General features: G+C 34.5%; 1 protein-coding gene across 4 annotated transcripts in view; it reads left to right on the top strand.

Moving 5' to 3' along the window:
* LOC120425335 (MAGUK p55 subfamily member 7) overlaps positions 1–24,520 on the top strand; it is a 47,871-nt gene that overhangs the window by 10,022 nt on the left and 13,329 nt on the right. For all 4 annotated transcript variants that reach the window (XM_039589822.2, XM_039589820.2, XM_039589825.2 and 1 more), the window contains exons 2-5: positions 7,031–7,211; positions 14,922–15,103; positions 15,168–15,263; positions 19,890–20,021. In XM_039589822.2, coding sequence (XP_039445756.1) covers positions 7,169–7,211; positions 14,922–15,103; positions 15,168–15,263; positions 19,890–20,021 — 453 coding nt within the window. In that variant the 5' untranslated portion in view covers positions 7,031–7,168. The remainder of the gene's footprint in view (positions 1–7,030; positions 7,212–14,921; positions 15,104–15,167; positions 15,264–19,889; positions 20,022–24,520) is intronic.

Below are 24,520 nucleotides of genomic sequence, written 5' to 3'. Positions count from 1 at the left end.
AAATTGTTTTAATAGTAAAAATCAGTAAATTGGATGGAGTTAGGAGCGAGTGCATATTGCCTATGTTGTGTGTAAAAGTTGGAAAAGAGCGAAGTTGACTGTGTTTTAACACTTGTATAGCACACATCTCATGAGTTACATAAGTCAGTTATACAAGTAGTGAAACAAACTGATATGAAACTCACATTGACATTTTTTCTCGTATGTTCATCCAAAACAGCTGTCTAACTATTATTCAACAGTCGACAAGTTATGAGTGATACTTGGGTATCGTCTATTCGTTTTTTTATATATTTATTTAGGGTCATTCGATTCCAGTGTGCACCCAACATCATTTCCACTCGAGGGACTCGAGCGGGTTATCTATAAATGAAAATGAAAATCTTTTCCTCGGTAGCATCAATCCTCACCATAGGGACGGACGTTCCCGGTATGAAAAATGTATTTCAAAATTGAGATTGAGAGCCTCATGCGATTGCCATTAACTTATTTACACAATGGATTCTCCTAGGGACTCTTGGGCTTAGCACACAGGCTGGCCTTCTAACATCCTAATACCGGTGCAAAACGCACCTTCCAGGATGGCAGCGCACAAGCCAGAGAGGCTCGTCAAGGATTTCAAATTAATGGATTGATTGAATGCCTAATAGGTTTAGTCCTTGGAGACGACCTGCCGCCGGCAGGCAGGCCGGCTAAGCTTGGAAGCAAAGAGAAGATGTGAACATAAATTTTACGCGAGTGTTGGGTCCCCGATGGGATCCCATAAATTGAACGAACTGGACGAATTGGGCTAGGGGCTTGGTTGGGTTCCATTCTCACTTTGGATGATCTGTTAAAGCTGGTAGATGTTGAGGTAGTGTGGAGTTTATTGAACTTTAATAAAATTTTGAATAAATTGAGAAAATTTGCTGGAATTTATTAAACCCAAACCATTTTGTTTGGTCTAAACGCTAAAATTATTCTTTTTACTCTCATTATTCATTCAAGATTCATCTTCACTGTACCGAAAGGTCTGTTAAACCGCACCTGGCCAACAATGCGTATTTTCGTAGACATTTTCCTTGTCATCCGACGCGGTTTTTCCTGAAATAACCACAGCCTGAGTATTAGTGTCTGTTTCATTCGTTTTGCCTTCTCACTCTTACAAATGAAACGCAACAAACAGCTGACACGGCGAGAGTCTTTTTGGCTTTAAAGCTTAAAATTGTGAAATAGGGTAGCTGAACCTCATTTTGACCTAATCTTTTTTTTGATGAAAGTTTTTTTACATGATTGTGATGTTGCATGTAAAATATTCATAAATAGTACAACTATCTAATAAAAATACAAAATAATAGCACATTATCGCTGTCAGTTTCGTAACGACCTAATATAATGAAATTACGCTCCAGATTATCCCAAAAACTGCCTCACAATATAGGCTGTTCTTGACGGCTCCGGCAGATCCCTTTGAGAAAAGGACACATAATATGCGAAACAGCCGTTATAACGTTAGTACTAGTAGCGTAAAGTAGTAAAATGCTATTTTAGAGTCCCGACACGACAATAGAGTGGTTCTCACTGGTTGATTCTGAATTTCCTTTCTCTATCTTAAGACCAGGAATTTCCGAGAAAATGACGATAAAAATGAGAGGTAAACCGCGTGACCAATGAAAGACAAACGAAGACTCTAAGAAGAGAAGAATGCCTTTTTTGTTAGGGTGATTCTACAAAATAATTTCAAAATCGTTTCATTTTAAACAAAAAATGGTTATTATAGAAAAAAGCTTTCAGTGTCATAGTTATGAAACAGTAAGAAGCGTTAAAAACAAACCAAACAGTAGAACCACCCTAGCCAAACAACTCTGTTATGTTTTTCGCCAATCCTCTCAAGAAGAGACACCGAAGAGTGGTGGTCCCATCGAATGATGCTGCGGAAAAACGAGCATGAGAGCAAATCGAGAATAATGTGCAAGTTATTTTTAGCGTGTTCTGGTTGGTTATGAGCAACCAAAATAAAACTTCTCTCGCGGGTTTTTTAATGTATACACGCCAAACCTCTTCATTTACGGCAGGACAAACCCTTAACGACCCTTTGCGGTTGTTTTCAAGTGGTTTCACCGTCACGAAAATCGCTATTAAATAAATAAGAAAAACCTTCAAGGGTTCTGCAACAATTTCCAAGAAGTTAAATCATGTTTGGAAGTTCATATTTTATAAATTTTCATGAAATTTATGTAATTCATCTTTTATAATTATTCACATTTCCCTCGCGGGCAGTTTTGGGAAAGTTCTATCCTTCCTTCCTGCTGCTGCCTTCTTTATTACCCCGTGAATATTCAGCCCCATTAACCTGCCCAGCGGATATTGATTTGCGTTGAAAATTTAATTACTACTGCCGGAAATAGGGGCCCGGACGCGAGTCACGTTCGAAAATCGAAATCGATTCTCTGTAAGCATCATAAATTCAAAATCAATGGGAGAACGATAACTGGCTCGGTAACGTCTTGTTGTAAAATGGTTCAATTTTTTATTGTCCCTCAGAAACGACGTCGGCGACTACGACAAGGACTACGTACAGCAATCGTGAAATGTATAGTTTCCTGTCATGTTCCGAATGTTCATAAGGGTGGTCTTCAAAATAACCTTCATAAAACTTTGGAAATCACAAAAATAAATCAACATCACCCTAACGTGAGTTTAAGGACGCACAGCTATAGATTCTCGAACATTGTACCCATGAAATGACAAGCGCGCTGCTGCTGCTGCTGGAAGTCACGAGTTACGACTGCCACTACGGTGCTGTATGTGTCCTCCCAGTATGTGTCCTGGTCGAACAAAACTTTTCGCCAATGGGTTGGATTTTAGAGGGTAAATTGGTCATTTATCATACAGGAAAGAAGATTGTACGAAAATTATAAACTTTTTTTTCTCCAACAAAAAAGAAGTCGCCAATAGCGAATGTTTTTATTGAAAATTATTGTAAAGTTTGTTCCATAAATTGTAAATTTACCCTAATGAATGTAACTTTGAGAAAATTTTTGAAAGCAAAATTCGATTTGCTGGAATCAGAACATGACATCATTCAATTGTGCTGATTTCGAGCACGTGCTATTGTATTCGTATAACTCTTTATCGAGTTAGTTTTCATTAAACATGATAAGAAAAAATGTTTAAACTAATAAAAGCATCGTGCCAACCCTGATCGAAGAAATTACTCTAAAAATGGAAAATACAGACTTGAACACAAACTTTGGACACATAAATTCATCCATTTCCATTTTTGTTAAATAAGTATTCTAATACATTGTGAAAAGTTTGTATAAATAGTTTTCTTAAATTAAACAAAGGGTATAACGGTTTTATCGAAAAGTGTTGAAATTTTGCATTTTTACCATCACTTCACGAATTTCAACTCTTGAATTTCATTTAACTATGTAGATTCTTGATGATGATCCAATTCTATTTCTAGGATTTCTTGAATTTCATAATTTTCCAACAATTCATGAATTTCGTAAATTTCTAAATAAATTTCAACATTATGAATTTATGGATATTTTTTTTGTTTAATAGTTTTATTTCTCGAACTTCATGAAACTTATGTTTTAAAATCAAAATTTTGATTATATTCTAAAACATTCATATGTCACTACTTGCAAACAAAAATAACTTCTTTTGATTAAAAACGCTTGAATTACTTTTTTATATATATTTTATATTATTTTTAAAGTTTTTTTTATTTTATAAAACTATTTAAAATTTCCAGAATTTTATTTATTTATTTGATTTTTTTTAAATTTACTACATTTCTTCTGTTTTAATTATTTTTTTAATTATTCAAATTTCTTGATTTTTTTTTTGTTTTTTTAATGTGTAAAATTCCAATAAATTCTTGTCACTGCTGACAAACCAAAATTAGACCTTTCGTAAGAACGCTTTTTATTAAATTTCTAAATTCTTGTATTTTATGTTTCATTTGAATTTCTTGAATTTTATTAAATTATTAGAATTTTTTGAAATTGCAAACAAAAATACCACTTCTTTATAAAATATGCTTTAATTACTTTTTAAATTCTCAAATTTGTAAGATTACTTGTATATTTCCAGCTTATTTTGGATTTTTTTTGAATTTTATGTTTTTTTTTATATTTTCTTTTATTGCGTATATTTCATCATTCTTTAAATTTAATAAATTATTCAAGTTTCTTGTTTTTTTTTTTAATTTAATCAATTTGATTTTTTTTATTTGTATCGCTGCTTACGATCAAAAATTTATGATTTTTTTTTAATTTATCAAATTTTACTAAATTATTCCAATTTCTTAAATTTCATGAACTCTAAATATTCTTAAATTTCAGATATTTCATATATATTACTTATTCATTAAAATTTCTTTATTTTTGAAATTAATAAATTTTTAAAATGTTCTTGAATTCTATTTCGCTTTTTTCAAACTAAAATAAGACCTTCTGATAAAGTATGCTTGAATTATTGTGCAGTATCAAGTTAAAGTCCATTTTGAAAATTGTTCTTGACCTCCGTTCGCTGCTTTGTTTAAAATGCATTTTTAATTTTTGATCTTTCGTTAACTTGCATGCAAGTAATGCAAAAGTTACTAGTATCCGACAAGCCGATTTTGGGCTTGTGTTTTAGCTTTAAAAGTAACGCAAGCCACAAGCATAATTCGATGTTTGTGATCTTGATGTCGTTGCACGATCCATAAAATCCAACAAAATTTCTCTTATTTGAAAAGTAAGAAAATCAAAAAATACGAAAAGTCCCATTCAAATCTCCGGCTAATCAAACTTTGGTTAATCAAAGTTTTGGATAATCGAGTCTGGACTGTATTTTTAAATTTTTGAAATATTGCTCATCTCTGTGCATTTCTGAAAATATTTCTTTTTTAATTGCAGATTTTTTTGTATAAATTCAGTAATTCAAAATCGAACATTTATTTATTTAGATACAGCTTAGCAAAGAATACAAATTGATAAAATCAATCTTATTTATCAAAAAAGATTATAGCTCGATATCCATTAGCCAGATTTTAAATTTCAAAAACGTAAGAAATTTCCATCTTTTCGAAAAAAAAATATTTCCTCATTATTAATCATGAAAACGTTGAATAAAATTCTATTTAAGAATTCGGGGAGAATTGCTGTTTGTCCATATTCGTTTAAAAAATACAATAATAAAAAGTACTCAAAAAAATATTATTCGTTAGGGAATGGAGATAGTTTTTGTGTACATTTTTTTTTATATTACATCAGGAACTGGTGAATTTGTATCAGTTTTGAAGACTTTTATCAGGTTCACATTTTTAAACATTTTTAGGTTAACCATCTACAACCCAACCCCGCCTCTAGACGGGCTACGATCTAAAAAATCGCCAAAAACCATTTTTGCAACCAATTTTTGATCTTTTAAAAGCATTGGAAAGAAGAACTAATTTTTTTTGTTGTTTTATGTGACTTTGCAATTGTTTTCAAAAATGTTATGTACCCCCAAGGTCAACTTTGGCTGTGTTTTTTACTAACATTTCCTATATTTGATGTAAAAAGAAGCATGCATTAATTTTTGTAGTGTCTCAGACTATGCATTTTTTTACAATTTAATTGTTAATGGTGACATTCTAAAGCAAACAATGTGAAAAACAAGCACAAAATTTAAAAAATTACTGTAAAAATATGAGAAAATAAGGAAGGCAAAATGTAATGATAGGAGGTATTACACAGTAATAAATAATGTAAATTTGGAAGTCGTAATTTGGAAAGGTAGAATAAAAATATACCCATTCCCATATGTTATATTACCATGATTTTTTTTAACTGTGTGGAATAGGCCAAATACTACCAAAAACAAACATAAACTAAACAAGATAAATGCAAATTAAAATTCAAAATAAAAATTTTCGTAGAACAAAAGTTGTTCATAATGACCTCCAAAATAAGGGAAAAATAAAAACTTATGAAAAGTAATGTTAGCAGTAGAAGGTTAAATTACTCAAAAAGAGGTAATTTTCAACCAATAAAATTTTCAACCTTTCCAATTTATAAAATTTTCTCTGTATAAGATAAAATGTGAAAAGCTCAAAAACAAATAATTTAAATTTTAAAATAAAATTGATAAATATTTAGTTTGTCAACATGTTTGATAAAACAAAATCTTCTACAACTGCTTCAGTATTAGTACCAGAAACCGTCTATCGTCGTCTACCAAAACACCGTAAACACTAAAAGAAAAAACCAACGTGACGGACTCTTCTAGGCGTAATGACCTGCCCACATTTCGTCTGTCGGGAATAAAATTTCATCTTTCTAAACTACGTCGAGCTCGTCAGTGTTGAACGTGTGGTGTGGCCGTGTCTGACCGACGGCATTTTTCTCCCCGAAAAAAGAAAACTCGGTAATATTAATAGTGGTGAGAGATGTTCTTCTTCCTTGGCGCCTGGGAAAAACTACGGCTTTGACATTTGATCCTAATTGGAAAATATAACAGGAAAATATAACCAACCGAAAAAAAAGTGTTTCCGCTTTGACCACCGTGCGAATTGACGTAAGCGCCACCGGGTGACATAAATCCTCGCTCAGTTAACGAAGAAAAGTGGCCCTCTGGGCACATTAATTAATTTTGCAAACGGGAAGGTTTGCGCGATTGGAAAATCGCGTTTTTCATTGGAACAGATGCGCTCCCCGATGAATAAATAAGCAATCGAACAACGATTTCGCAATTAACGGAAACATGACGGGAGTGGGGAACCGGAAGTTCGCTGAGTTGTGTTAATTGGAAAGTGTGTTCCGACGATACATTTATTGTGAGCAAATAAATCATCTCGAAATTGAAATACTCGAAAAGATGAAAAAAACTGATTAGTGCCGATCAAAATCAGACGAGCCGCAATCTTTGTTGTGAGGAAAATCCTATAAAAGCAAAAAGGAAAAGCTGCCAATAATGTTCTCTTTCGGACTGAGGAGGGATTGGGAAATGAACGAGAAAAAAATAAAATTAAATTAATGGTGATTTTTCGCTTTTTCTTCTCCCATGTGTTTAGGATCGACAAAATGAGAAAATAATCAAATGCTTCAGCGTGCACATATAAAGTGAAAACATTCGAAGAAAATATCAGAAAAAACGCGGTACAGAAAAAGTGGACCGAAGGAGTGCTGAATCAACGTAGTTGCAATAGATAATGACCGCAGCAGTTATGGCGTCGGACGGAAGTTATGATCCAGGTGAGTTGAATTGATGCTTATTATGATTTTATTAACATTCTGCTCTTTAAAATATCATATTTGTTTTCTTAAACGGCTTTATGATTTTTTCCTAAGAAAAACACACCCAGGATTAATTTATTCAAATCGCACCCCTTTGAAATTTCGCTCCGTAATTATCGTGATAATTTTCTTATCAAAACATCTGACCGTTTTGCAGCGACCCTTTGAAGCCCCTACAAGCACCTTCGCACCGTTCTGAAGTTGTTTAACATTTGCTGTTACAACCGTGGACCGCGCAACAACGCGTGTCGTGTCACACCTCACCCCATGCCACCCCACTTCCAATTTCATTTTCCACCCTCCGGTTGAAGGACCACTTCCGGCGGAAAGCTTGTCGCTGGCCGGAAAATATCAATTTCAAGTACCGTAGCCGGGGACGCCCAAAAATAGTCCCCGAAGCTCTCTTTGTACAACTCTGTTTGCTCAGGGTTGGGGCATTCCGGGGGAAATTATGCTTGAAAGCCCCTTTCTTTGGGTCCACAAGTTGGAGAAATGGGGCGCACCCCAGTTCGACGGTCATTATTGTCGATGAGATACAAAAGTTGCGCAGCGCATCACTTGTGTTTCGGCGAAAATATTTTTTATGGAAATAAGGTTGGATTTGTTTTATTAAATTATTGAAAAAAAAAATAACAATAAAGAATATTTTAATCAGAATTTTGAAAGCTATTCATACAAATTTAATTAAAAACGCCAAACTCAAAAAAAAAGTTTTGTTAAAATTGATCCACCCTTAGACCCTCAAAACATTTACTTGGGGCTGGGCCATGTGCCAAAAGATGTCGTCATCGGACATTGGGCAAACACACACACACACACATGTTATCAAGGGTTCTGCATCAGGCAAACACAAACACTCCGTCTCTCTCGTCGCTGGAATAATTCACCGTCAGCAGTAATTTAGTTTAGAGCTGCAGAAGTGACACGACATGGTGACGCTTGAAAGCGTTGTAAGCATAAATTCACAATGTTTGAATTTATGCTTTTGAAAGTGGTTGCAGGAATTTCTTGGAATGGAACAGAGAATGACCTTTTGCTTGTCTTTAAATACAGCATAAATTTTTTTTTTTTTTGGTAAAAGTATGTCTCTTTGTATTTTTAAATGCATCTATAAAATTATTGATATGACAAGTTCGATTAACAAGACAGCATAACATACAAAAATTAACGGAAATAAACACAAATTAATACTGTGATTGAAAATTGAAATATTTTCTTTAAAAACATTCAAATTGGATAGTAGGGCAAGTTAACTGAAATCAACTGAAATCAACTTAAAATGTAGAGTTAGATTTGTACTGATTTCGATAAAATTTTACCGAAGTGCGGTACGGTCGGTGTACTCAAAACTCCCGGAACTTTCGGATAATCTAAATTTAGTAGTAGAGTTTTTTTTTTATTTTGGCAGGTGGTTTACAATTCCAAATTTACCGATTAAAGGCTATGAATTTGGCTGAATATTTGATATAAGAGAAATTATAAAATAATTTTGAGTTCTCTTTTTCTTTAAAACATTTTACTTTTGAGTGTTTTTGTCCCGTTATTGACGTTAACTAGCAACGCGGGAACTAACTTTTAAAAATTTGCAAAGGCAAAATATTTTTTTTCAGTTTTGTTCTTTGGCTCTGATTGGGGTTTAGAGGGAAAAAACAAAATAATCAAATGATTTACCATTTATCTAAAAAAAACTGCTGATGCAAGATATGCTAAAACTAAAATTGGTGATACTGCCAAAAGATATTAAAAAAACATAAAAAAGTATATTTTACATCATTTAAACAGTCAAAAAATTATTTAACTAAAATAATTTAACTGCCGGGACCGTGGTGTAGGGGTAAGCGTGATTGCCTCTCACTCAGTCGGCCTGGGCTCGATCCCAGAAGGTCCCGGTGGCAAATTTTGAGACGAGATTTGTCTGATCACGCCTTCCGTCGGACAGGGAAGTAAATGTTGGTCCCGATCTAGCCTAGAGGTTAGGTCGTTAGCTCAGTCCAGGTGTAGGAGTCGTCTCCCTGGGTCCTGCCTCGGTGGAGTCGCTGGTAGGCAGTTGGACTCACAATCCAAAGTTCGTCAGTTCGAATCCCGGGGTGGATGGAAACTAAGGTGTGAAAAGAGGTTTGCAATTGCCTCAACAATCAAGCCTTCGGACACCTAGTTTCGAGTAGGAATCTCACAATCGAGAACGCCAAGGCAAAGCTGTAGAGCGAATAATTTGATTTTTTTTTTAATTTAACTAAATAAGCGTTCCAAAATGTGTCTGGTAACAATACTTCAAAACGTATTTTTACCGTCCTAAAAAATAAAAAAATGGTGAAAACAATTCTGTTGTATTCATTACATCTTAAATTTTTGTATTTTTGCCAAAATATTGAAGGAGCTTATTAAAATTCAAAGTAAATTTTTATTTTAAATATTAATATATATTATTTATTCAAAATACATTTCCGTTTTATTGAAAATCCGATGAAAATTAATTTTGAAAAATCAAAGCACGCATTAAATTTTGTTACGTTCTTAGCTGCAAGATAGAGACAATTTTGAAATTCGCTTTAACGTTTTTTCTTTTTTGTCAAAATAAAAGTAATAATTGATTTGGTGAAAATTTTAACATGCAGAAAGTTTAAAAATTAATGTAAATTTTAATTTCGTTTAATTTCGGTTAACCCTTTCGAGCCTGATGGGTCATATATGACCCAAATATCAAAATTTCCAAAACTAGCCTATAATTTTCGTATGGTCATAAGAATCATTTTCCCATCATTGACCAAAAATTTTTTTTTTGAAAATTCAGGCCTGAAAGGGTTAAATTTAGGGCAAAAATATAAATATTCCACATGAATTTAAAAATAATAACAAAAAAAATCCTTATGGAATGGGCCTCAAACTGATTTTGCACTTAGAAAACTTACAACTTGGGTTTCGAACTCAGTTTCATTGGGGTTATGAATCTGAGTGACTAAAATCTGATTCAGGCAGACCAATGTTTATTAAAATTGGAGGAATAATGGTTGAAAATTTCTTTTTGCAATGATTCGTCAGTATAGTTAAACTTTATTTGAATATTTTAAAAATTTTAAAGTTTTTCAAAGCTTGGTTTTAATTTATTTTAAATATTTTTTTTAATAAATATTACAATATTGATGAAAATGTAATTGCGTTCAATGCAATATTTCTATTCGATTTCATTATATTTGACAAATTACGATTGTATTCGACCAAAAACTGTAAAAAACACCTCAACCGTGACCAGTTTGTGTTATATAAACTTCTTACACGGATATTTGCAGCGGCCTAACATTTTTTTGTTGAATTTTTTGATTTACTAGACTACGTTGCTCAATATAAAATATCCTTTACATTATTTATAAACCCTCTTATTCCCTTTTTTTTTTGGGCAATTTTTGTTCTACGAAAAACTTTACTTCTCTTGTGTTTTGTGTTTCTTGTATTTTTTTAATTTATCTTATTTAGTTTATGTTTGTTTCTGATAGAATTTGGCTTCTCCTACCACCTTCTCTAAAAAATAACCCTGCAAAGGTAGAAAAAATACGAAATTTTAAATTAAATAATTTTGCTCTAAATGAAAAATTACCTTCCTGGGTTAATGTAGATTTAAAACGAACATTAAGAGCGAGTCCACGAGCAAAGCATACCCTTCTCGCAACGACATAACCAATCTGCCTTAAATTTTCAGGGGTTATTTGTACCTACATATAAAACTAGCATCTTGCCAAAATATGAGCACTCTAGTGGGGAAAATTGGGACACAAAGTTTGAAGGTTCAAAAACGTCAAAAATTTTAAAATGGCTGTTACATGGGCAAAAATCAATTTAATTTCAGAAAGGGCTTCAAAAATGCAACAAAATGCAGGGTTAAGCATCCCAATTGGTTGAATCTAAAGGGAGTTATTGGCATTTTAGTGAAAAAATAGCAAAACTGCCTTACCCAAAGCGTGCTCAGTCTTAGATGGTAGTCCCAGATGTCCCCTACAAGCTCCAGGTTGAAGGTAGTAGATATCTGGATGGAACACATTTTTATTTGAGTATGAAAATTGTGCTATGTTTTCACTAAAATGCCAATAACTCCCTTTAGATTTAACCAATTGAGATGCTTCACCCTGCATTTTGTTGCATTTTTGAAGCTCTTTCAAATGCATTTTCCTTAAAATGACATGTTCCAAAAAAAAATCCAGTTGAGTAACGAAAAATGGCAGAGATTTTAAATCTATTTCAGTGTTTTTATTTCGATGCAAAATGCGTTTTTTCGGAATTTTGAGTACGCCATCAAATCGGGCCTCCAATTTTACATAAAAGTCCCTTTGAAACCAAATTTCTATCTCATCACCGTTTCAGGCTGCAAATTATTGAAAAACACCTCTTTTTTGCATGTTCAAAAATGAAAGGGGTCGTACCGTCCCTCCGTCACGAGATATAAAAAAACGGACCTTGGATTCGTGATCAGGGACAAAGGTTACCCCTTAGGACAAAGTTTCACGCAAATCGAAGAGGGGTCGGGGTAACTGCTGTGTGTATTGGCGGAGAATTACCCATATCAAAAAGATAAATAGCGTAAATATAAGATGATCCGGACTCCAACTTTAATCAAATATAATCTAATCAATTCACTCCTCCTGAACGCTCCCTTCACCACATCGTTGACCCACCAAACCCAAACTGCACCGCCTGGTGGAGCAGCTGGCTGCAAATTAAATGATGAGATGCAATTTCGACAGCTCACAAACTCTAAATTACATGTCTGATGCGGTTTTCCCGCAGTCCATCCCTTGTCCCGCGCCCCCAGGATAGATAGATGAAGAGTTTTCCAAATGTGGCGAAATTGGCCAACCCGGGCGAGAAGCGAGCCAATCATCAAAGGATTAGCAACATAATTACCCTCAGCTCGATGCGTTTCCCATGTGTTTGGTGGGAGGAGACACCACAGAACCACCGAACCGGATCGTCAAAACCCTCATTTTATGAGAAACTTGGTGTGGCAAACATCGGGTTGGGGTCTTTCGGGTGCAATATTTGCCCAAGTTTAGTGGGTTTCCGTGTCGATGGTTTCATTAAGTGGGGGATTCTGGAGTAGACAAATGGATTTAGGAATTTAATTAATTTTTTTGTACTGAAGTTGATGAATCAAACTGAAATGTGTCAATTTGCAGCCATGCCATTTAGATGATTAGAATTTGTATTCGAAACACGATTCCGAATTGAACTGAAAGTTAGCTAAGGATAGCCGAGCGTCCAATTTCCCGTTTCTAAACCTGGAACGGATTACCTGTCAGTTGTGATTATTGAAGCTGTCGATGGCTTGGCTATCAGTTTTGAGCTAGCTAAAACCAAAATCCAACCCCAAAACACTATGCATCAGGAAAAGTGCATTCCCCCCAACTGTTTTCCACTTTCCAATTCCTAACGCAATTGCATTGTCACTCCCACCCCCACAGCTACTGATGAAAATTCCACTTTCACCTAGACCTGACAACTAGAGTTGTGTTTTGCCTTGATCCTCCAGACCAACCGATTTGGCAGGAAAATACCATTTTCACCCTCGCTCCCTCCTGTCTCAGTGAACTTGTTAGTATAGTGCGAGAGGAAAAACCGCAATGAAAGCCGGCTTAGTGCGAGAGAAAACGAGTGAGAGGGAGTCAGAGCAGACAGAATTTAAATTGAACCTGTCACAGGTGCTATTTTTGGGAGGGTGGCCTGCCTGGCTGGCCCACTGACTGAGTGATGGCGTGGCGGCGGAGACACCCCCGTCAGGGTGGTGGGTTGATTGACGATGGGGTGGTGGGAAAATCTAATTCTGAATTAGTGCTGCAGATGCGATGGAAGGTCATCAAATTGATCTGGGCACGGAAAGAAAGCTAAAATGAAAAAATAACAAAATATAAAAAAATAATAACTTGAATCTCAATCGAGTCTTAAAATAATTAAAATATAATTTTTATTTTTAAAGTTCCATCACTAAATTATTTGGTAATGTTTCTGTAGTGTATCCAGAAGTAATTGATGTATTTGATCAAATATTTCGATGCAAAAATAAACATACTAAACTAATTGCAGTCCTAGTTCAGACGTGCCAACAGCTGTTCGAAAATGTGTGTCACACATGGCTAAAAGTTGAACGCAATTGGGTAATTATCTACCAACTCACACGAAATCGGGAAAAGTTGCCCCGACCTCTCTTCGATTTGCTTGAAACTTTGTCCTAAGGAACTTTTTTTTTCGTAAAATCGCAACAACTCGTGATCTTTATAAGCAAACCCCTTATGTTTATATATCAACATTTTTGTAATTGTCTGCTCTACAACTTTGTAGAACATTGTTACACTCTAAAAAATAACCCTGCAAAGTTAAAAAAACACGAAATTTTTAAATGAAAAAAAATGTTCAAAATGAAAAAAATTACCCTTCTGGGTCAATGTAGATTCGAAAAGTACATTAAAATTCCCATAAAATGACATGTTCCAAAAAATTTTACAGTCGAGTAACGGAAAATGGCAGAGTTTTAAAAACTTTTTTAGTGTTTTTTTTTTTGATGAAAAATACTTTTTTTTTGGAATTCTGAGTACGCCATCAAATCCGACGTCTCATTTTACATAAAAGTCTTTTTGACACCAAATTTCTATCTCATCACCGTTTCAGGCTGCAAATTATTGAAAAACACCTCTTTTTTCGCATGTTCAAAAATGGAAGGGGTCGTACCGCCCCTCTGTCACGAGATATCAAAAAACGGACCTCGGATTCGTGATCAGGGACAAAAGTTACCCTTAAGGACAAAGTTTCAAGCAAATCGAAGAGGGGTCGGGGCAATGGCTGTGTGAGTTGGCGGAAAATTACCCAAATTGATTTGACTACACAAAAATATTCGCATTTTAGGCAATAAAGATCATTTCTATCACAAAAACTCAACATTATGTGAGTCATGACATGTTTTTTAAAACCATGTTTACTTTAAGAAATTTATAAAAATCTATTTTTAGTTTTTCACAATTTGAAGAAAGTTTGGAAAAGGGAAATAAATTTTCTGATTTTTAGTTTTATTTATTTGTAGAGTAAAGTGAAAATATATTAGTTATAATTTTACTTATTTTAAAAGACAGTTGTTAAATTAATTATAGATTTTTTGATTAAAAACCTTCGAACATTTTGAATATTTTCCAAATCAATAAATCATATTTTCACAAAACAACTTTTAAATATGCCCCTAAATAATTGCAGCAATGTATTGTAAAATGCTCACATTCAGCATAATGAACCACTAGCATTCTTGTTATGAATGGCTTCATCAGCAGTAAAAGCAAAACGATAACCATGTACAAGCAACTCTACACCACATCGCGGCGAGCCCTCTCCCATCCATTCATTCCCCGCGCAAATATACCACACTTTGTTCTCCACCCTCTTAGAACGCCAAGTCAAGACATTTCCTGAGCCCCTTCTCACAATCAACTTGGCATTCAAATTTCGTGAATAAAGCAACAACCTGCGGCTTCTTTCAGTTTTTCTACCACCTTTTTTCATTCTTTAAGTATAGCTCACATCATCCATTTGTTTTGGTTGAAATGTTGATGGTTTAGCATTCTTTCCCTCACTTGAAAAATAATTTACAATTGAAATAAAATTTTAACAATTCCCTTTTAAAAATCTCCTCTCGCGCAGTGATTTCCAAGCTGATCACATCGCTGAAGGAGTCGGAGGGCCTGTCGGACGAGCAGGATCTGGGCTTCCTGCAGAATCTGCTCCAGTCGAAGGAGCTGAACGCGCTGGTCAACGTGCACAGCAAGGTGGCCAAAATCAACAAAGATGACCGGATAGCGCCGCTGCTGTCGTCGTCGATGCAGGTTTGAGCTTATAGCTTGTAATTTTGAAAACAAATTGATGTAATTAAAACAATGTTTTTTACAGGTACTGCTAGAAACGCTCGAACTGTTAGCTCCAAGATGTCACATCTCACCGCTGTGTAGAGAGATTTTCCACCTGCTCCAGACACCGCACTTACAGGTAATTGATAAAGATATAATCCAAGTCCAAAATTCAAACCAAACTGTAACATTAAAAAAAAAACATTATAAATACGATAAAAAAATCCAAGACTTTTAACTTTTTGTTAACCGGAAAGTCTCTGAAATCTGACTGCCATAGCTGCTGCTGTTTGTTGCATTCGTGGTCTGGACTTTGCTCTATACAAACAGTTCGAGTGTTGATCAAAAAGCTGTATTTTTTATACGAAAAAGCCACTCTTGATGAAAAAAAATATAAGGTTGTAGGGCTTGAAAAATTCAATCTGCTGATTTTTAAACCTTAAATTAACCCTAGAAATAAAAAATAAGCATAAATTGAAAAGGCATTCCAAATTCCCAAAAAAAAAAATTGAAAATTGACCTTTAACAAAGATTGACTTATTTTTACCACACTTTTTTCGATGAATAATTTTGATTACGAATAGAGATAAATTCTGTACAAACCCTTTATATTTGTTAAGCTAATATGACAAAAAGAAAAAAATACAGTTTTCAAATAATTCATTGATTTAGATATTCATTTCATGATAACACATTTAAAACATACAATAGCAGAACAATTTTTATTATTCTAAATGAGTTGATGGAATTCGATTAGTTTACACATAATTAAATTGTGTAAATTAAATCACCGTCATATGGGATGGATCAGGAAACATTGGGCAAATTTTGACAGCTGTTTTAGCTTTATTACTGCACAATATTTGGATATTTTTGACTGGTTTAAGATAGGACAGACATAAAACAACAAAAATAGTTCATCGCTCTCCAAATTTAAAGTTAAAGTGCTATAAAAATTGCTTTCCCTATTCAGAATGTAGTCCCTATTTGCCCCAATTGACGACATCTTTTTTTGTTGTTGTGTTCTAAACCATACTCAGGATTTTAAATTTATTAAAATCATTCAAATCAATCATTTTGCCTTCCTCACTGAGGTAAGGCTATAATCCTGCTCTAAAAATGAACTTTGTATAAACACGTCGTAAACCCACCTTCATGTATACATATCGACTCAGAATCGAAAACTGAACAAATGTCTGTGTGTATGTGTGTGTGTATGTGTGTGTGTGTGTATGTGTGTGTGTATGTGTGTGTGTATGTATGTATGTGACCAACAAACTAGCTCATGTTTCTCGGCACTGGCTGAACCGATTTGACCCGAACCTGTTGCATTCGACTTGGTTTAGGGTCCCATAGATCGAGTTTTATACAGATTGAAGTTTCGATAAGTAGTAGTAGTAGATCTCACTTAAATGTATGTAAACTATGTCCGGGTCCATCATCCGACCCATCGTTGGTTAGGTTATCAAGAGACCTTTCCAACGAGTCCAAAACATTGAAGATCTGGCAACCCTGTCTCGAGATATGGCCTCTTAAGTGATATTGATGTACTTTTTGGAAGCCGGATCTCACTTTTATGTATGTAAACTATGTCCGGATCCACTTTCCGACCCATCGTTGGTCAGGTTATTAAAAGACCTTTTCAACGAGTCCAAAACATTGAAGATCTAGCAACCCTGTCTCGAGATATGGCCTCTTAAGTGATATTGATGTACTTTTTGGAAGCCGGATCTCACTTAAATGTATGTAAACTATGTCCGGATCCACCATCCGACCCATCGTTGGTTAGGTTATCAAAAGACCTTTCCAACGAGTTTAAAACATTGAAGATCTGGCAACCCTGTCTCGAGATATGGCCACTTAAGTGATATTGATGTACTTTTTGGAAACCGGATCTCACTTAAATAAATGTAAACTATGACCGGATCCACCATCCGACCCATCGTTGGTTAGGTTATCAAAAGACCTTTCCAACGAGTCCAAAACATAGATGATCTGGCAACCCTGTCTCGAGATATGGCCACTTAAGTGATATTTATGTATTTTTTTATTCCGGATTTATTTCGGATCTAAAAATTAGATGAAATTTGTGTACAGCCATTGTTGGTAATGAGTGAGGGAGGCTCCAACCACATAGGTGGATTAAGTTAGTTTTTATTGTGGGATCATCCATAAACCACGTGGACACTTTAGGGGGGGGCGGGGGGGTTGAGATTACCAAAAAAAAGTGTCCACGCGGTTTATGGATGGTCCCTTTCCAAACTTTTAGGAGGCCTTCCTATGACCAAATAACCGATTTTGAGTCGTTGATACACCCATACAAATCTCCATACAATATTGGCAGTTGTTCTGTTTTCTGTGATTTTTTAATTAACTTTTTTTTCATAAAACAACCATTTCCCAAAAAAAATATATCATTTTTTTATATGTTTTAGGGGACAAAACATTGTGTCTGTTCAGTAGGGTGCCCAGAAAAAATGACCCCCTGCTCCACAAGCGGAAAACGGTTTTTTGGGTTATTTTAAGCATCTGTGCAAATTTTGAGCGAAATTGGTTGCGATTAACCCATTGATACCCGAGCTTAAAGTTGGTGAAAAAATTGTTTTTCATACAAAAATGACTAATCGCTAATAACTTTTCAGGATCGAGTTTTACAGCTTTGGTGTGTTCTACAAAGTTGTAGAGCATTAAATTTCCATTGAGAATCTCACTTTTGGGAATATTTGGATGGAAGTAGTGCACCCTGCAGAACAAACCGTAAGAAATTTGGATTTTCCATACATTTTTTCGATTTTTCCCATACAAACTTCACCTCCGAGTATCAATGGGTAAATGTTGACCGAATTTGCTCATATTTGGCCCAGAGTCCTAAAATAGCTCAAGGAACAACATTCAGCTTGTGGAGCGAGGTTTTGAGAAAAAGTCCCATATTCTGGGCACCCTACTGTTCAGCCATTCATAAGTATGGTCCAACATTTTGCCGACGAGTTATGATTTTTTTTAAATAGTGATTTTTGTAAAAAAAAATGGAATCTTGCACTTACAATTTTTTACCTCTTTTTTTTTTGCAATCAAAAAGTACTCTTCACATTTTTTGATTAAGTTCACCGTTTTCAAAATATAGCCATTCAAAGTTAAATATTGTACGAAAATTCCGGTTTTTTGATATTTTAAAATAGTGTCCATGATTGTCCATTCCTGATTTTTATTAAGTTCTGAAAATTTGCTATGAAATTGTTTAAGAGACATTGAAGATTGTACCTCTGATTGCTGAGATACAGCGGATAAAAGAAAAAAGAAACAGGAAAATTGTTTTTTTTTCAGTCTCACTAAAACTTCCCTCCAATTTCTTATTTCAATATTTCAGCAACTAATGGTTCGATTTTCAATGTTAAGATATAAAACATTCGTAAAATTTTCAGATCTATTCGAAAACAATATTTAAAAAAAACTAACATTTCAAAAGGGCGTAATATTGAACGTTTGTTCCTTTTGAATTGATAGTCTCGATTCGAACATTTTTAGAATTTTTTTTCCAAACGAATCATAACTCGTCGGCAAATTTTTGGTTCATGCTTCGGAATGGCTTAAAAGATGCGGGTTTTTGTCTCCTTAAATATATTAAAAAATTCTAAAATAAAAAAGGCTCTTTGGAAACCAATTTTTTGAAAAATATAGCCTTACCTCAGTGAGGGAGGCAAAATCGCAATCGGAACAGAGAAAAAAATTACCAATTTTCAAATAAATTGAAATTTTATGATCATTTCGTAAAAAGAATATAGAAAATCTTTTAATCTGGATTAACATTTCAAAAGGGCCTAACATTCAATAGTACCCGGATTTGAACCACATTAGTGTCCAGAATGAATTCACTCTGACCAGTAAATAAAACCATCACAACGTTGAAGCCATAACGCTCCAACTTTGATATCGCACAACACATGCGGGAATGAGTTTATGCTGAAATGGCATCCAGTTTCTGTGACATAAACAAATATTTCCATTCCCAAGTATGGATGAATTCACACGAATCGAAACTGCCAACTAAACCAACATTTGAGCAGCCAGTAAACATAACCGAGCACGGTTGGCCGGAATTATGCCCAAATAGTCCCGTACTTTGGGTAAACTTCCTGTACGGGGGCCACCCACAGCATGCATCCTAGCTCTGCTATCAGGAAAATGCCATCGGTTCCATTCGGCCAAGAAAAACAATGCTTCCCCTTAACGGGTTTGTTATCGTACGTTCGTTCGTTCTATTCTGGGCGACGCGTGGACAAATGGGCTAATCCTCCGCAGGGCACTTGCAGGAGGACCTGTCACAGGACAGCGGACCATTCCAAACAATGGGCGTTCCCTTTGCACCATCCAATTTGGACATACCACAAAGGATCAGCGCTTGTTGCTTGCACAGATGTGAATCCTGCGAGGATAGTTTAACAATGGCCAATCAGGACAAATTGGGCAAAACGTATGCGTCACTTTTTGAAAAGCCGAAAATTAGAGATTTTACAGATTACAAATTTCAACTATTGTGACATTTTGGTAAATGACTTTCGAAATCAGAACGGCACCAAATAATGATAGTGTCCCTTAGCCTATGATTGGATTGTGGGTCATTTCCGGGCTCCTAATTGGACGCTCGCCTCAATGAGAATGAGAATCAATCAGGGAACCACAAAATTCAAACAACGGTCATCCCGATAGTGTAGTGTCCTTACCCACAGATCGATTTTGATTATACTTTCCTTCCTTTTTGACACAGAGCGTCCTGTTCGCACACGATGCCATCGCCCAGAAGGACTTTTACCCCCACCTGCCGGAAATACCTGTCGAAGTGGACGAGGACGAGGAGACCATCAAAATTGTCCAACTGGTCAAGAGTAACGAACCCCTGGTAAGTAGTGACTTTGGTCCGGCGGCTTTTTGTCCGGATTTTAGCTCTTTTTTTAACTATGTGTGTATGTGAGTTTACTTCCGCTGCTTTGCACGTTTTTGTGCCCACATATGACAGGATTTGCATTTTTCTAAAGAGATTTGCTTTTATTTCGTTTTGCACAGTATTTAATACGAAATTGCTTTAAAAAACTTTGCCTTCAGAAATGGCTATGGTTTTGACCAAAATCGATTCAAACTGGTTTTATATCTTCTCATAAATGTTTATTTTGTGAATCTACATATCTAACATTCCGATGGTAAAATCTCATTCAGAAGTAGCATGCACATCACCTTTTTGAGAATGGTCTCACATACTGATTGGCTACATATTCTTGGGAACAATATAACATACAATTTCAGGAAGTATTTATTAATTGCGAGATTTTTTTTACACTCAGCTGGATTACTCCGTTTTTTACTTGTGTATGTAAATATATTGATATTTGAACAAACTATAGTTTGAAAAAGAAAACAAAGATATGTTTTAAATACAATTTCCAAAATTGTATAAACTAATACATCGTAAACCACGGTGACTTCGATAGCCACTAACTTTGATAGATTTGAGATATTGTTGCAGAATGAAGACTAAGAATTAAATACAATCAGAATGGTGTTAGAGTAGTGTTCAAAGTACTACAATAATTATTTTTATAAAATTTTGAAAAGTTCAAAAAGTTACTTAACTAAAATTAAAAAAGTGTTGATGAAAAGCATAATTTTAATATACTAAAAGTGTCATGATTTTCTCAATGAAAGTGTTACCGGATCGAAATCTAGAATTCATTTTAGGATTCTTTGGGCAATTTTCGACTAGGAGAAAGTAGAGTAAGTTTTTTAATAATACATTTTTTGTGTGTAAATATTAAACATAATTCAAAAAAATCTTTTAATTTATAAGCATTTTCAGTTGAACAAATTTAATATAAAATGTGAAAACTTTTGATTCGTGCTTTGAATTCAGTTTAAAATGCAATATGAATCGATAATTTTATAAACAAAACTAGTTTTGAGATTTTAGGCAATATTCTGAGATATAACAATTTTACAAAGTTTTTGTTTTATAAAAACCATGTAAACTTAGTTAGTCAAATATAAACATTTATTTTCTAAGAAAAATCATGTCAGCAATTTTAGTGATGGTATATTTTAAAATATACATTGAGCATCTGATTTAAACAACAAAAACTATGACTATCACCACGGAATTCAAAATAAGAATTTTCAACGTAACTATTTTTTTTAAATACTTTTGAAAAATCTTTTGTTTGAGAATTTTAACAAAACTCTTATTTTCTTTTTTTTGCTGCATTCATTTCAATATTCAAATGAAATCAATTAGGATAGTATTAAAAACATTGAAAGGCTATTAAATTAGAATCGAATCATAGCTTCTTTCAGCATGATAACCGTTTTTTGCTTTTTGTTTTTTGGTTTGGAAGTTTGACTCTATTTATGCGACTTTACCAATGTTTTTAAGAATACAACTTTTTACGTTTAATTTACCATTAGTAAGGTTACTGTTTCATTTGAAAAATTGACGAATAAATGTTTGTTAAACTTATTTTTACATTAATTAAAAGGATATAAATTTGTGGTCAATTAAATATTATGTTCCAGGTTCTTTCAAAATGTTTTTTTTTATGTAACAAATATCAATTTAGCTTACCCTTAATACTTTTCAAAATTGGTTGAAAACTACTTTTTGAGTAATTTGAACACTTCGCTACAATGCTCGGTATGGTTTCATATTATTCCGTTTGAACCTAATTTTTATTTTTCATTCTGCAAAAAAAAATTTAATACTTTCATTGTCACTCGTCTAGTGATATCCCGGTTTAGGGTTGATAATTCCTAAACCCTTCCTTAATTTTTTTTGAATATTCGTTTAAGTAAGCTAAAATAATTGTTTAAAAAATCAAATTTATCATCCTATCATCTATCATTCTCAATTTTTAAATCTTATTTATTTATTTTTTTGAGATAATATTTTTTGATAGGATACAAAATCTTATCTCAAAAAATCTATGAAATCTTTGAAATGCTTAAAGCTAAAAACAAAAAAAAATAACATTTTGAAATACATGAAAAAACAGTTCATCTGCAAAAATATACTTATACGTCAATTGTTCAATTCACCCATCAAATATGTCCAAATTACCACACGATTTTTTTCCAAATTGCTTCAAAAAGAATGTCCATAGTACCTCACAATTTCCATCCATATTACCCCCATAAATTTTTGGGCTTAATTTTACAATATTTTGTTTTTTTTTTTTGCGATAAGAAAGTTTTTTGTCATTTTTTTCGAATGATTGAAATTTTTCATCGAATATGATCTCCAATTTCCTCGAGTGCCCTCCACATTCCTTTGAAAAGTATTTGTAGCCTGGGGTAGAGCAATTTCCTCAGAGTGTTCAAATGGGTGCTCAAAATCTGGGTAATCTCCTGTGAAATCCTCCTTGAAATCAAAGGATGATCCATGACCCATCCAATTTGAACTCATTGTGACCAAGGGAGAGTAAATGGCCCCTACCTCTCAGCCCTTGAAAAATGTATGCAGTTATGCTTTTTTAGTTTTTAACCATTAGAGAGCGCAATAATTGTTTGATCCTTACCAATTCTCGGATGTAGGACACAACCAGTTCCATAGGGTACGCGGATTTGGACCCCCCAAAACTACTATAAGGAAAAAAAAAATATGATTAAATTTGGCTTTGTAAGGATGTTGGCAGGTCAGAAATATTCCAAATATTTATTGATCCTTGCACTGTAACTTGGATTTGGCCCGCACTTTTCTCTCGCACTTTTGACAACAAAATTTAGAAAAACTAGGCAACCAGCAGTTGTTTATTTACATTTCCAGTCGCAGTTTCCACCAAACTGGACATTCGCACTTTAAAATTGCGATTGACAGGTGAGCAACATCGGCTCGCTTTGATCATTTTTTGAGAAAATTAAAATTTTCCATGCCAGTTTGACAAGTTGCAATAGTGCGATTGATAGCAATATTTTAGTGTGAAGTCCAAGTTAGTGAGAATTGCGCAATATTCAAAATTAAATATGTGAAGTAAAAACTCTTCAAGAACGAATTAATTATTTTGTTTGAATAAAAAAAAACATTTGTTCTAACTAAAATATTATCGTTGACATACTCAATGATTGTTTTCAGTACTTTTACTTCGAAATCAAAATTTAACAATTACTTTAATTTACAAAACACCAAAAGCTCACAAAGCAAACAATGAATGCAGTGCAGCAACGTTGAGTACATTTGCACAAAGGGCATTCTTTTCATTCCTCATCCCTGTTGTGTACAGTTCAAGTAAAAGCCAAACATAGTTTGCATCCTTCTCCCACCAGCTCTAACTAGTAAGAATTTCAGGTTAATGAGTACTACTTGCTTCTGCTACTCCTGCCACACCTTCACCATCATCCTTCTTCCTAGCACTTGAAGAGCCTAAAAGCAAAGCCTTGTCGTTGTTTCGCCGGGCTGAGTTCATCTCCCGGTGCAACCCTACGACCAAACATAGTCAGTTTCCACTTGCAGAAGACGAACTGACTTTCCAGCGTTTGTTTCACGGGCGGAGATAAGCGGGTGGGTTGGGATGCGCTCTACTTTTTGCTACGGAAGTTGTGCGCAGTTCTTACACTCTCCTCGCGGAGCTTTTCCGGGCTTCTTTTCAAGAGGTTTGTTGACGCCAGGGGAAAATTTCAACAAGTTTCGCTGCGCCTTTAGCATGACGATGATAATGATGATGAGGGCGGTAGGAGTGTGTGTGTTTATTGCATGGTACACAAATTAAGTATTCCTCGCGAACAGCGAGAATATGCACGAGGAGCGCCGGGAAAATGATGAATACACAAACTTAGGAAAAGCCGGCGACAAGACTCCGAACCACCGACAATAGTGGCGTTGATGAGATGTAAAAGCTTGAGGGAAAGGGGGAACGAACGGTCGTTTTGTTCACGCTTACAAAACATGAACGGTGGGTTTTTGCTATACATGTGGGTGGTGGTGGTACGGTGAAGTGCGTGATGTTTATGAGTTAAGTTTAGCACACAAGTTTTGAAAAACAGAGCACGAGGATGTGTTTTATCCAAGTACCATAATCAACACCGTGAATAGTTGCCGCCCTTTGTTGCTGGCCAAGATATTCTGGAAGAATCAATTCTCTGCAAATTATGTTGATTATTCAAATTGACAAATCACCCACAATATTTACAAAAAAAAAATCTGTTCTGTAAAATAACAATTAAAAATAGCTATTTAATGGGGAAAAATAACTTAATATTCTTAAATTTTACCTAAGCACCTTTTGGTTTGGTTGAAATGTAAATGTAATTAAAACACTTTTTTGGCAAAAAAAAATCTGTCTGCATTTTTAAAAATGTTTGTATTCAAAAGCCTCAATAATCCGGAGTTCCAATTTTGCGAAGGTGTTCAAAGAAATTTAA

The sequence above is a fragment of the Culex pipiens genome, chromosome 2 (assembly GCF_016801865.2).
Source record: "Culex pipiens pallens isolate TS chromosome 2, TS_CPP_V2, whole genome shotgun sequence".
NCBI classification, from domain to species: domain Eukaryota; kingdom Metazoa; phylum Arthropoda; class Insecta; order Diptera; family Culicidae; genus Culex; species Culex pipiens.
The sequence above is the reverse complement of the archived record's forward strand: the minus strand, read 5'-3'. Positions and strand labels throughout refer to the sequence as shown.